General features: G+C 41.5%; 2 protein-coding genes across 10 annotated transcripts in view; one reads left to right on the top strand and one right to left on the bottom strand.

Annotated features, from left to right (window-relative positions):
- Positions 1-8892, bottom strand: part of CENPP (centromere protein P) — a 381210-nt gene extending 372318 nt beyond the window's left edge. The window contains exon 1 of one of the 2 annotated variants that reach the window (XM_049896128.1): positions 8268-8892. In XM_049896128.1, coding sequence (XP_049752085.1) covers positions 8268-8374 — 107 coding nt within the window. In that variant the 5' untranslated portion in view covers positions 8375-8892. The remainder of the gene's footprint in view (positions 1-8267) is intronic. The other variant, XM_049896129.1, reaches the window with a different exon arrangement.
- The window catches only part of NOL8 (nucleolar protein 8), a 42645-nt gene continuing 38562 nt past the window's right edge, over positions 8854-12936 (top strand). For 2 of the 8 annotated variants that reach the window (XM_049896112.1, XM_049896113.1), the window contains exons 1-3: positions 9054-9546; positions 10608-10751; positions 11383-11445. In XM_049896112.1, coding sequence (XP_049752069.1) covers positions 10613-10751; positions 11383-11445 — 202 coding nt within the window. In that variant the 5' untranslated portion in view covers positions 9054-9546; positions 10608-10612. The other 6 variants (XM_049896109.1, XM_049896110.1, XM_049896105.1 and 3 more) reach the window with 6 other exon arrangements.

Genomic DNA, 12936 nt, shown 5'->3' with positions numbered 1-12936 from the left:
TAGCAACCCCTATAGGACAAAGTAGAACTGCCTGACAGGGTTTCCAAGGGTGTAATCTTGACGAAAGCACACTCCCACATCTTTCTCCCATGGAGCAACTGGTGGGTTTGAACCACCAATCTTTCAATTAGCAGTTGACAGCTTAACCACTGCACCACCAGGTTTCCTTGCTAATGTCTAGATCTCACCGAATATGTTTTCCTCTAAAATCAGCTTTTCCCATTACTGAAAAAGAAAAACAAAGTGGGAGGCCTCATACTACCTGACTCTAAAACATATTATAATGCCACAGTAGTCAAAACAGCCTGGTACTGGTACGACAACAGATACATAGACCAATGGAACAGAATTGAGAATCCAAACATATACCCATCCACATATGAACAGCTGATATCTGACAAAGGCCTAGAGTCTGTCAAATGGGGAAAAGGCACTCTCTTTAACAAATGGTACTGGCATAACCGGATATACATCTGCAAAAAAATGAAACAAGACCCATACCTCACACCATCCACAAAAACTAACTCAAAATGGATCAAAGACCTAAATATAAAATCTCAAACGATAAAGATCATGCAAGAAAAAATAGGGACACCACTAGGAGCACTAACACATGGCATAAACAGTATACAAAACATTACTAACAACGCACAAACACCAGAAAAGAAACAAGATAACTGGCAGCTCCTAAAAATCAAACACTTATACTCACCCAAAGACTCCACCAAGCGAATAAAAAGATTACCTACAAACTGGGAAAAAATTTTTAGCTACGACAATTCCAGTCAGCGTCTTATCTCTAAAATTTACATGATACTGTAAAAACTCAACTACAAAAAGACAAATAACCCAATTAAAAAATGGGCAAAGGACATGAACAGGTGCTTCACCAAAGAAGACATTCAGGCAGCTAACAGGTGTGTGAGGAAATGCTCATGATCATTAGCCATTAGAGAAATGCAAATCGAAACTACAATGAGATACCATCTCACTCCAACAAGGATGGCATTAATCCAAAAAACACAAAATAATAAATGTTAGAGAGGTTGTAGAGAGACTGCGACACTTATACACCGCTGGTGGGAATGTAAAATGGTACAACCACTTTGGAAATCAATTTGGAACTTCCTTAAAAAGCTAGAAATAAAACTACCATACAATCCTGCAATCCCACTCCTTGGAATATATGCTAGAGAAATAAGAGCCTTCACACAAACAGATATATGCACATCCGTGCTCATTGCAGCACTGTTTACAACAGCAAAAAGATGGAAGCAACCAAGGTGCCCATCAACGGACGAATGGATAAATTATCGCATATTCTCACAATGGAATACTACTACGCATCAATAAAGAACAAAGATGAATCTGTAAAACATCTCATAACATGGAGGAATCTGGAAGGCATTATGTTGAGTGAAATTAGTCAGTTACAAAAGGACAAATATTGTATGAGACCACTATTATAAGAGCTCAAGAAATAGTTTAAACACAGAAGAAAATATTCTTTGACAGTTACAGGGTGGGGAGGGAGGGAGGGGGTATTCACTAATTAAGACAGTAGACAAGAACTAATTTAGGTGAAGGGAAAGACAACACACAATACAGGAGAGATCAGCACAACTGGACTAAACCAAAAGCAAAGAAGTTTCCTGAATACAACCGAACACTTCGAAGGCCAGAGTAGCAGGGGCGTGGGTCTGGGGACCATGGTTTCAGGGGACATCTAGATCAATTGGCATAACATATTAAGAAACATTCTGCATCCTAAATTGGTGGGTGGTGCCTGGGGTCTTAAACACTAGCAAGCAGCCATCTAAAATGCATCACCTGGTCTCAACCCACCTGGAGCAAAGGAGAATGAAGAACACCAAAGACACAATTATGAGCCCAAGATACAGAAAGGGCCACGTAAACCAGAGCTACATTAGTCTGAGACCAGAAGAACTAGATGGTGCCCGGCTACAACCAATAACTGCCCTGACAGGGAATACAACAGACGATCCCTGATAGAGCAGGAGAACAGTGGGATACATACCTCAAATTCTCCTAAAAAGACCAGACTTAATGGTCTGACTGAGACTAGAAGGACCCCGAAGGTCATGGTCCCTGGACTTCTGTTAGCCCAAGACTGGAACCATTCCCAAAGCTAACTCTTCACACAAGGATTAGACTGGACTATAAGAGAGAAAATGATATTGGTGAGGAGTGAGTTTCTTGGCTCAGGTAGACACATGAGACTCTGTGGGCAGCTCCTGTCCGGAGGTCAGATGAGAAGGCAGACAGGAGCTGGCTGAATGCACACAGGGAGACAGGGCGGAGAGGAGGAGTGTGCTGTCTCATTAGAGGGAAAACAACTAGGAGTACAGAGCAAGGTGTATATATAAGTTTTTGTATGAGAGACTGACTTGATTTGTAAACTTTCACTTGAAGTACAATAAAAAAAAATAAAGAAAAATCAGCCTTTCTTCCAAATTTTCCTGTTTTTTTTTTTTATTAATGATAAAACCCTTCCCTTTATCTCTTAGGCTCCATACATGGGAGTTATCCTTGGCTCTTTTACTCCCCTTATATCTAGACCAATTGTCATCCTTTCTGCTCCCTCTCATAGCTATCCCTCCTTTTCTATCCTTAATTCCACTACACCATCCCATGTGCTTACGACCTTATACTATGTCTATAGGGAATAAACTAACTCAATATTCTTCACAGTGCAAATCCAAGACTTCTGTAAAAACGTTTTTGTTTTAATGAATTTAAACTATTAGCATAAGTATATTCTGTATTACCTGGTACACCACCTTCTTTTGCATTTGTCATCATTGAATGCCATAAAAATAATTAAATATAGAAAGCTAATGAGAAAAAAAAATAGGCAATATTTATATTTAATGATGCGGTCTTGCTAAGGGAACACCAAATGATGTAATAGCAAGCTATAGGAATGAAGATTTCAAGGTACTTCAGTACAGCAAAGTGATAAGAGAACTAAGTCATCACATTAAAGGCTATCCCTAGTAGCGATAGGATCCCTGGTGGCACACGGTTAAGCACTCAGCTGCTAACTGAAAGTTCGGTGATTCGAATCCAACCAGCAGTACACCTCAAGAGAAAGACCTGGTGAACTGCTTCCATAAAAAAAAACGAGAAAACCCTATGGGGCAGTTCCACTCTGTCACACAGGGCCACTATGAGTCGAAAATTAACTCAAAGGCACCTAACAACATACAGAACTCAAAAAAGAACCTGTATATTCTCATTTTTAGCAGCCATTTACTTTCAACAAAATATCTTTGGTCCGTTTCAAGTAATGACGTTAGTCTGAATTGTTTTGGTTAGTTTAAATTTTATTGGTTTTATAGTTTTATTATTTGCAAATTTGTTTTAATAGCATAAAAATATTTTTTGTCAAAATTAGAGGCTAACAAGAATTTTTTTTTCCTTTAAAACAATTCTATACATGACTAAAGTTTAAAAGTCTACTAAGAAGAGTTATTATGAGCCAAGCTCTATTCTAAATATACATTAGCTCAATTAGTCCTCGCAATTATAGAAAACTTGGGTGCTATTTTACCACGGAGGAAAGTGGACCACAGAAAGCAGAGTAACAGAGCTAGTTAACAGCCATGATTTGAAACCAGGCAATTTGGCTATGGACTGCGGACACATGGATATAGCTGAACGCTAGCTCCAATTTTCCTATCCATCCAGCCATTTTAAATCACTTAAAAAATAGCTTCACCATAGTAAAAAGAAACTTCACATAAGGTCTGAACACACGGACTGACATTGAAAGTCTTCCACAATTTGGACCCTTTCTACTTTCCCAACTTGATCATTGAAGAGTCTCAGATCATATTTAATCTACTATTGTACCCTGGACTAATTACGACACTTTACAGCCAGAAAAAAAAAAACTTTTCCCCCACGGTATAATACAGTGATTCTCACACTTTAAAGTGTACAAACAAATCATCTGGGGGACTTGTCAAAATGCAGGTTCTGATTCAGTAGGTCAAAAGTGGGGCTCAAATAATTCTATATTTCTAACAAACTACCAGATGATGCTGATAGCTTCCAATTCGTGGAGCACATTTAGAGCAGCAAGGGTATCAAATACATTTACTCTTTCACTTGTACGGTACATATTCATGCCCTGTTCACTTGTTTCCATCTCCTTTGTACCAGTCACAGAGTACTTCCAGGACTCATCTCGTATGCATGCAAACATTTTCTTTATACATCCTCTTCCTTCCCATTTTCTACTAACTCTTGTCCAGTTAAATCAGGAAAATCTCATTATCTACACCTATGTGACCATAATACCTCGCAACATGTTTTCTCCTGTTCAAAATGGACGATGGAGAGCTTGACATAACTAATGCCGTGATACCCTAAGTAACCTGTAAGTTTTTTCTTGGCACTTTGTACACTCTCACTTTCAATGTTCTTTTTTTATTACACCAGCTGCACTCTTTCCAAAGAGGTGCAGGGCCTTCTCCGCCCTTGCGGCCTTGGTCTCCCTCCTTTTCTTTTTTCTCTTGGGAGATGGCCTTCAGCCTCCAAGATGGCAGCTACGAATGCTGCCTGGGGATTTTGGTCTGCAACTTTGTTTCTTGCTTCTTATCTTGGTCAGAGTAAACTTGGTAGGCCAGTTCCACTAACAGAGAGTTTTTTTGTAAGTTTTTTTTTTGTTTTTTGTTTTTTTGCCTGTTACAAATATACAGATTAGAGTCCAGATGTCCGGACTCTTTCGTTTAAAGAGTTTATCTTTAGTTTAATAAAAAGTTTCTTGTAGTTGTGATATATACACATCTGGCCATCTGTGGACTACATGTTTGGAAACATTATGTAATCCTTGCCAAAATGATATATGAGCTCTAATGCAGAAATTGCTTTTCGGGGCACCATAAAGACAGCCTGCATTGCTGTCAGATTTTCCGTTCATGTCACCTCCTAATAGACTTTCTTTCTGACTTGGAGTACGTTTCATTGGCTCCACTGCTCCAGGGTACGGACCCCAAACGCGTAACACCTACGTCAAAAACGTAACAAACACCTTGCATGTTTGAGATGGTATATTCATAATGAATTGTTATAGACCTCTCTCTACCTTTCTTTCAATAAAGCAAATTGCCTGGCCTTTAAGTTTCCTGTGTTCTAATCCAGCTCTATCACTTCCTTTCTCTGAGACCTTGGGCGAGCTACTTATTTATGTTCTCTGAGCCTCAGTTTACTTAACTTTAAAATGGGGTTAACAGCAGCATCTACCTCAGAGGATTTTCATCAGCATTAAAAGAGATGATGCATGTTAAGTCCTATGCCTTTCTCAGTCTGGCATTTAGTATGTAATCAATAGATACTGGCTATTACTAGTAACAAAAAAAACAAAGACCTCATATATGCCACCACTATATTATATGATCACTGTAGTTAACTTCTGCCTCCTTGCCTTACTGCAGTCTGTTTCCTGAATTGAATGCATTTGGCAACCACCGTCCCAGCTTTTATAAATGTCTCCTAAAGGCTGTATTGATTATTTTTCTTTAAATTAACTTACTTTTTACATAAGGTATTTTTCAAAGGAAATGTTATCTCACTATCATAAACAAAAATCATTATCACTTGCCATTGTTGGGTGAACCAAGTTGAAGAGAAAATTTAATAACAGACATCTTACTTTGATTTTAAGGTTTTTCTTTTCCACAAAACCAAATATTAACCATAAAAAGCCTACCAAGAAACTGCTCTACCACAATGTAAATTTGTCTTATCCTGCTACAAAAGGATAGTCAACAAACCATTACCTCCGAATGTAAACCTATAAAAGTCTCTTTGCTGCAGGTGGGTTGTTATTGTTGTTAGGTGCCCTCGAGTTGGTTCTAACTCATAGCTACCCCATGTACAACAGAATGAAACACTGCCTGGTCCTGTGCCATCCTTACAATCGCTACTATGTTTGAGCCCATTGTTACAGCCACTGTGTCGATTCACTTTGTCAAGTGTGGGTAGTGGGCCAAGTTATTAGCAGCCAGGCCAGAAGTAAAGTGATATCAGTTGATCTCAGTAAGGGGGAAAGGCAGGGCTCAATCAATCATGTTAAGGTTAACCAAAGGTTGATCTTCTGTATTTCTCCCTCCTCCTCTCTATTTTTTTCCTCTCTTTATAAGTTTCATTGTACCTACGATCTTCCAGCCATTTGCTTTTTCTGGAATTCAGATGACCTCCCTATATGTTGTGGAGCCCTGGTAGTACAGTGGTTAAGAGCTACGACTGCTAACCAAAAGGTCAGCAGTTCAAATCCACCAGCCGCTCCCTGGAAACCCTATGGGACAGTTCTACTCTGTCCTATAGGGTTGTTACGAGTTGGAATCAAGTCAACGGCAACGGTTTTGGGTTTAGTTTTAATATGCTGTACCAAGCCAAAAAACCTACTGCTGTCAATTCGACTCCAACTCATAGCAACCCTTCAGGACAGAGTAGAACTGCCTCATAGTTTCCAAGGAACACCTGGTAGATTCAAACTGCCGACCTCTTGGTCAGCAGCTGTAGCACTTAACTACTACGCCACCAGGGTTTCCATATGCTGTACATGGGTTCCAAAATTGAGGTACCTGGTAAATCTGGAGTGGCTAGCTCAGGTGTGGGCCCAACTCCATTTTGCTGTTTCTGCTTTTGCCTTAGCAACAGTTTACCTTTATACAGACTTAATCTTATATCTAAGTGTTTTTCTTTGTAGCCAAGCTAAGAAAGAGCCTTGATACAAACATCAGCTCATTCCCAAGGAGACCCCATAGACACAGCGTATCTAACCTCTACATTCCCAGAAAGGAACACCTCACAAAACAAACCCCCTAACCCACATATGCTTTGTAAACTAACCCTGGCAAAATCAGGGCTTTGAGATGTCCCCCTGCCCAGTTGCATAATTGCTTGGCAACCAATCAGAATATTGCACCGTGTAGCTCCTGGTTTTACTGTATGAATATTGCTATGTGAGGCCAGCACAGTGAAGGCTGGCTTTCACTTTGTGAGATTCAGTGCATCCCCCGTTCAGTTGCTCTTCCTTTTAATAAATCTCTCTTGATCTTATTTTAACTAGAGCACACCGTTGTTACTCTACAACAATGCATACAGAATAAGTGCTCAGAATAAACCTTATGTTCTAATTTCAGTGAGTTTTTATTATTTTTAACACCCATGGAAGCAAATACCATGAAATATCAGGTATTTGGTATTAAATTCTAACTAGATACTGCTGCCTACTGAAGACAAGATTAGCTAGTTAGGGAGATAGGCAAGACTTTCTCCTTGACAGTTATCAGCAATGGAAGGAGAATGGAAAAGAAAAACAACTTTCTCACTAAACCAAAAACCAAACCCGTTGCCATCGAGTCCATTCCAACTCATAGCGACCCTACAGGACATAGAACTGCCCCATAGGGCTTCCAAGGAGTGGCTGGTGGATTCAAAGTGCAGGCCTTTTGGTTAGCAGCCATAGCTCTTAACCACTGTGCCACCAGGGCTCCACTTTCTCACTACAATTAGTTAATTCCGTTGTTAAATGAAATAAAAATGGATTCTTGTGGTTGACAAAATGGACTCGTGGTTAGGTGGAAAACTCCCCTAAGACTTGTCTTTACCAAAACGCTTTCCCGTAAATCAGTCCACACACCTTGACGGAAGAGATTCTGACTTTGTCGACCAACAAAATCCTGACAGCATTTCAATAGTAAATTGTATAAGCCAATCAGAAACAAGCTTCTTTGCGTCCGCATTTTTGTCAATAAAAAGCCAATCACTGCTAATACTCAGTGGGGTACCTTTCCCCCTGTGGCCTGGTGCTACCCATTTCGCGAATCCTCTGCGGAATAAACCATATCCAATAGACTCGATGGCACTGGGTTTAATAGATTAATGTTATTATTGACTCAGTTTCTTTTGATAATGTAATGCGCTTAGAAAAGGGCCACACACAAAGTGCTCAGTAACTGGCCATTTTTATAGGCTCGACATTATTTCAAGCCCCTATTTTGGGATGCCCCCCGCTAAAATACTCAGTCCACTGCCGGGTTTGAATTGATAGAGAAATAAATGTCTGTGGACAGATATTAAGCGCCTTGACAGAAAAGAGGGATTCCCCCGAGGGAATGAGGTGGCCTCCCCCAGGAGACGGTGCCAGCTGGCCCCTCAGAGGTGCAGGTGGGACCCGCGGCAGGGAGCAAAGGCGGGGGCGGGAGCGCCAGGCTGGGGACAGGGCCACGTACTTGGCTTTGGCGGTCTCTTTCCAGGGCGCCGTCGGCTCCTCGCATGCCCGCCTCAGGGCTGCTATCTCCGCTTCCAGGGCGCGTACCTCAGCCCGGTCGGCCTCCATGCGGCAGCGCTGACCGCAACCGGATTCAGTCAGAGCCCGACTGACGGGAGCCTTCCAGGCGCTTCAAGACTCCCGCGCTCTCCCAGCGCGGACCATTTCCCGAGCTCGGTGGGGGTGAACGTGTGGAAGCTCGCGCCCTAGAACATAAAACCCCAAGCCCACAACATACCCCAGGTCGTTCACATCTCTGCGCACATTAACACAGCTGACTCCAAGAAGTCCTACACTTTCGAGAGAGCTGATTCATTCCAGCCCCAAAGCCAAGGGTGCCGCCGCGGACCCCGCGCTGGTGGCGCCTTAGAGGAACCCGGGCGTTTACGTCACTGAACAAGAAGGGCCGGGCTACGCCAGGGCGAGCAGCTGTTTACTTCATTGTTCACTTCAGCCAACCAAATCCAGTAGCTGGTGAATTCCGGGCCGTACCATGCTTCATCAAGAATTAGGGATTTTAGGCTTGGACTCTTTTTCGGACTTTGAAGGGAAAAGTGGTTAAGGCATCACAGTAGCTCCAAAGCCGAGAAACGAAATAAAGAGCCCTCGAGAATTGATTGTAGAAACGGAACCTTTTGAGCCTGGTTTGGAAATCGGGTAGGAAGGAAGAGAGAGTGCGCCTGCTGGGACACGTGACTAGAAGCTAGACGTCTAAGCGGCGCTGGCTCTAAGAAAACGTCTGGTGAGAAGTGGTGTGGAGGCAAGGGAAGGGACAGGGCCTTTCAATCTAGCCTCCCTTCTCCTCTCTGGGTCTCTCGGAGGAAGAAGGCTGGATTGGGTAAATTGCGGGTAGGGAGGCGGGTACCAGGAAGCTCACGCCCAGAGCTCACGCCGTGCTCTGGACTCCCGGGCGCGGGTTTAGGGTCTGGCTTAGGAGGAGTCTGTCAGCTCCTGGGGCAGGGACGGGGGCGAGCTCAGTGCGTACCGGTGTCTAAACTGGGTGAGAGAGCTCAACGTGGACCTCTAATGTCAGTACCTCTGCAAAAGCTTTCTTGAGGCTCCTCTAATCCAACAACCCTCGGATGGATTTATTTTATTTTAATACAGTGTAGTGTGATGTTAAGAGTCCTGGGTTCTAAGATTAGATCTGGGTTATAGTCCTGGCTCCACCGGTTATTTTTTGTGCGTCATTGCGGAAGCGATTTACTCTCTCTGATCGTCAATTTGCTCGTCTCAAAAACGTGAGTACTCATAGGACGACAATGTGTGGATTAAATGAGAGGACACAGCAGGAGAGCAGTGGGATACATACCTCAAATTCTCCTAAAAAGACCAGACTTAATGGTCTGACTGAGACTAGAAGGACCCCAGAGGTCATGGTCCCCAGACCTTGTGTTAGCCCAAGACAGGAACCATTCCCAAAGCCAACTCTTCAGACAGGGATTGGACTGGACTGAAAGATAGGAAATGATATTGGTGAGGAGCGGACTTCTTGGCTCAAGTAGACACATGACACTATGTGGGCAGCTCCTGTCTGGTGGAGAGATGAGAAGGCAGAGGGGGACAGAAGCTGGCTGAATGGACACAGGGAATACAGGATGGAGAGAAGGAGTGTGCTGTCTCATTAGGGGGAGAGCAACTAGGAGTATATAGCAAGGTGTATATTTGAGAGACTGAGTTGATTTGTAAACTTTCACTTAAAACACAAAAAAAATAAAAAATGAGAGAATACATACAAAGTATAGTGCAGGTGCATAGTAAACAACAAGCCTGTGTTAGCTATAATTATAACAGTACTCTGCAAACACTTCTATTGTAACATGGTATTGTTATTGCAGCATTTCTTTACTATGACTGAGTAGCTCTAGGATAAAGACCTATTTTTTATCCTTTAGCATATTACCTGCCCCATGCTATTTCTGTCAGCATTCCTTAGAGTGAATAAATGAATGTAAGAATGAATACAGGAACCATACTTAACAACGTGAAAAAGTAAATGAAGAAGGGCGGACTATAGTATTGTCATTTGGAGGGAAAACACCTGCCTGTACCTGTGTGTGTATGTGTGTAGAGCTGCTGTTGCAAACTGCATTCATGAGCAACGTGGATATGGGGCTTGAGCAGAATCTCCAGGGATAAAATTTGGGAGCAGTACAGCTGGACTTGAAACACAGGTCCAGGGGACCAATTTGGCATAGAAGGTTTAAGGGAACGACTCAGTTTTTTGTTAGATTAAGAACTGAAAGGAAGAGCTCTTTTTTTTCTCTCTCTCTGCCTATAGAAAAGTATTTTTTCTCACTAGAACTCATGAAAGCCGACAGAGAAATGAAGCGCCTTTATGTGGGTGGCCTTAGCCAGGCCATTTCCCAGGCTGACCTGCAAAATCAGTTCAGTAGATTTGGAGAAGTTTCTGATGTGGAGATCATCACACGAAAAGATGAGCAAGGTATATTTATAGCCTCTCTTTGGATAGTTAAAGGCAGACTTAACAAGGTCAAGTATTACAAAATAAAGGAATCACAGAGATAACTGTTAGCTCTGAAAACTGAAAGTGATGCATGTTTGATTACAAGATATTCCGCACTCCTACCCTTACTCCTGCACCCCTACCCCGACTCGTGGAGGTGTTACATATGGTTTGGAACTTGCCCGGAATTACATTAATGAAGTCAGAAAAATCCTAAATTCCAAAACATGTCTGATTTCTGAAACATTGTTTTCAGAGCTAACATTCTAACATTGATTAACATAGGATACCTCTAAATTAAAAATAATATGTTTCCTTAAATGACTACTTAACATTTTTTTCTTATTTATATCCTTTTGAAGTATTCTGATAATAATGCTTAGAAAAATGTAATCTTTATATCCAGTAAAAAATAAACAAGATCTACCTTTGAAACTGTAAATTTCCAAGAGATCATTTTATTTTTTGGAACCTTTGAAACTGTAAATTTCCAAGAGATCATTTTATTTTTTAGAAACTTACCTAGAACTAATTTAGGAATTATTTTTAGAAACTTAATTTTTACGTTGTTTTCTAGATGAGAATTTAAGTAAATTTATTCTCTTTTTAGGAAACCCACAGAAAATCTTTGCGTACATCAACATCAGGGTGGCAGAAGCAGACCTGAAAAAATGTAAGGTTATCATGTTTTCTATACCGTTTGCCAGTTGATATCATCGTATAATTTGGCATAACTTTGGTTCGAAATCTAAACTTCCTTAGCCACTTTTTTTCTTTACTGTGCGTTAAGTGAAAGTTTACAAATCAAGTCAGTCTCTCATACAAAAATTTATATACACCTTGCTATATATTCCTCGCTGCTCTCCCCCTAATGAGACAGCAAACTCCCTCTCTCCACCCTCTATTTTCATGTCCGTTCAGCCAGCTTCTGACCCCCTCTGCTCTCTCATCTCCCCTTCAGACAGGAGCTGCCCACATAGTCTCATGTGTCTACTTGATCCAAGAAACTCACTCTTCACCAGTATCATTTTCTGTCTTACAGTCCAGTCCAATCCCTGTCTGAAGAGTTGGCTTTGGGAATGGTTCCTGTCTTGGGCTAACAGAAGGCCTGGGGGCCATGAGCTCTGGGGTCCATCTAGTCTTAGACCATTAAGTCTGGTCTTTTTAGGAGAATTTGAGGTCTGCGTTCCATTGCTCTCCTGCTCCCTCAGGAGTTCTCTGTTGTGTTCCCTGTCAGGGCAGTCATCAGTTATAGCCGGGCACCATCTGGTTCTTCTGGTCTTAGGCTGATGTAGTTCCTGGTTTATGTGGCCCTCTCTGTCTCTTGGGCTCATAATTACCTTGCGTCTTTGGTGTTCTTCATGCTCCTTTGCTCCAGGTGGGTTGAGACCAAGTGATGCATCTTAGATGGCTGCTTGCTAGTATTTAAGACCCCAGATGCCACTCTCCAAAGTGGGATGCAGAATGTTTTCTTAATAGATTTTATGCCAATTGACCTAGATGTTCCATAGCCCTTTTATGTCATTCAGAGAGACAACCGTGATCAAGAATATTCTGATATTCTACAATTCACCAAGTTTAGTTCCATCCCATCTGACTTCAGCAGACATATGATAGCACAGCTTAGATGTGTTGAAAAAAGTGTGCTTGCTCAAAACCTAGTATTCACAAGTACTTTGGACAAGGAACTAAACTGCTCCTCCTCCCCAATGTACTCATTTCTTGAGTGGCTAATGGTTGTTCTTAAATGCTGCTTGCAGAGGGCTTTGGAATATGCCTTTTAAATACCGTATTAACTCCTCGAAATTGTGAAGTCTATATGACTAAAGTTAATAAAGCTTAGGGTGAACAGTGGCTTGCAGTAAAGAAAGAAGCAATTCATACTGCTGCCAATGCAGTAATGTATCCTAATTATTTTGAGGTTGAAAAGTCAGAGGATATCAAAAAAGTATGTAAAGAGGAGGGAGCTATCATCAGCCTTTCATAATTTCATTTGCCAAAAGATTACTTTGTTCTGTTGCTCAAGTGAGGAAATACATATGGCAAATATAAGGTTGTGTTAAAAACACATCACTTCCATTGTGTGCCTGTGGCAAATTATTTAAACTTCTAAGGTTAATTTGCTTATCTGATGGATAACAATAATAATAGTTCTTACCACATA

The sequence above is a fragment of the Elephas maximus genome, chromosome 9 (genome assembly GCF_024166365.1).
Source record: "Elephas maximus indicus isolate mEleMax1 chromosome 9, mEleMax1 primary haplotype, whole genome shotgun sequence".
NCBI lineage: Eukaryota > Metazoa > Chordata > Mammalia > Proboscidea > Elephantidae > Elephas > Elephas maximus.
The sequence above is the reverse complement of the archived record's forward strand: the minus strand, read 5'-3'. Positions and strand labels throughout refer to the sequence as shown.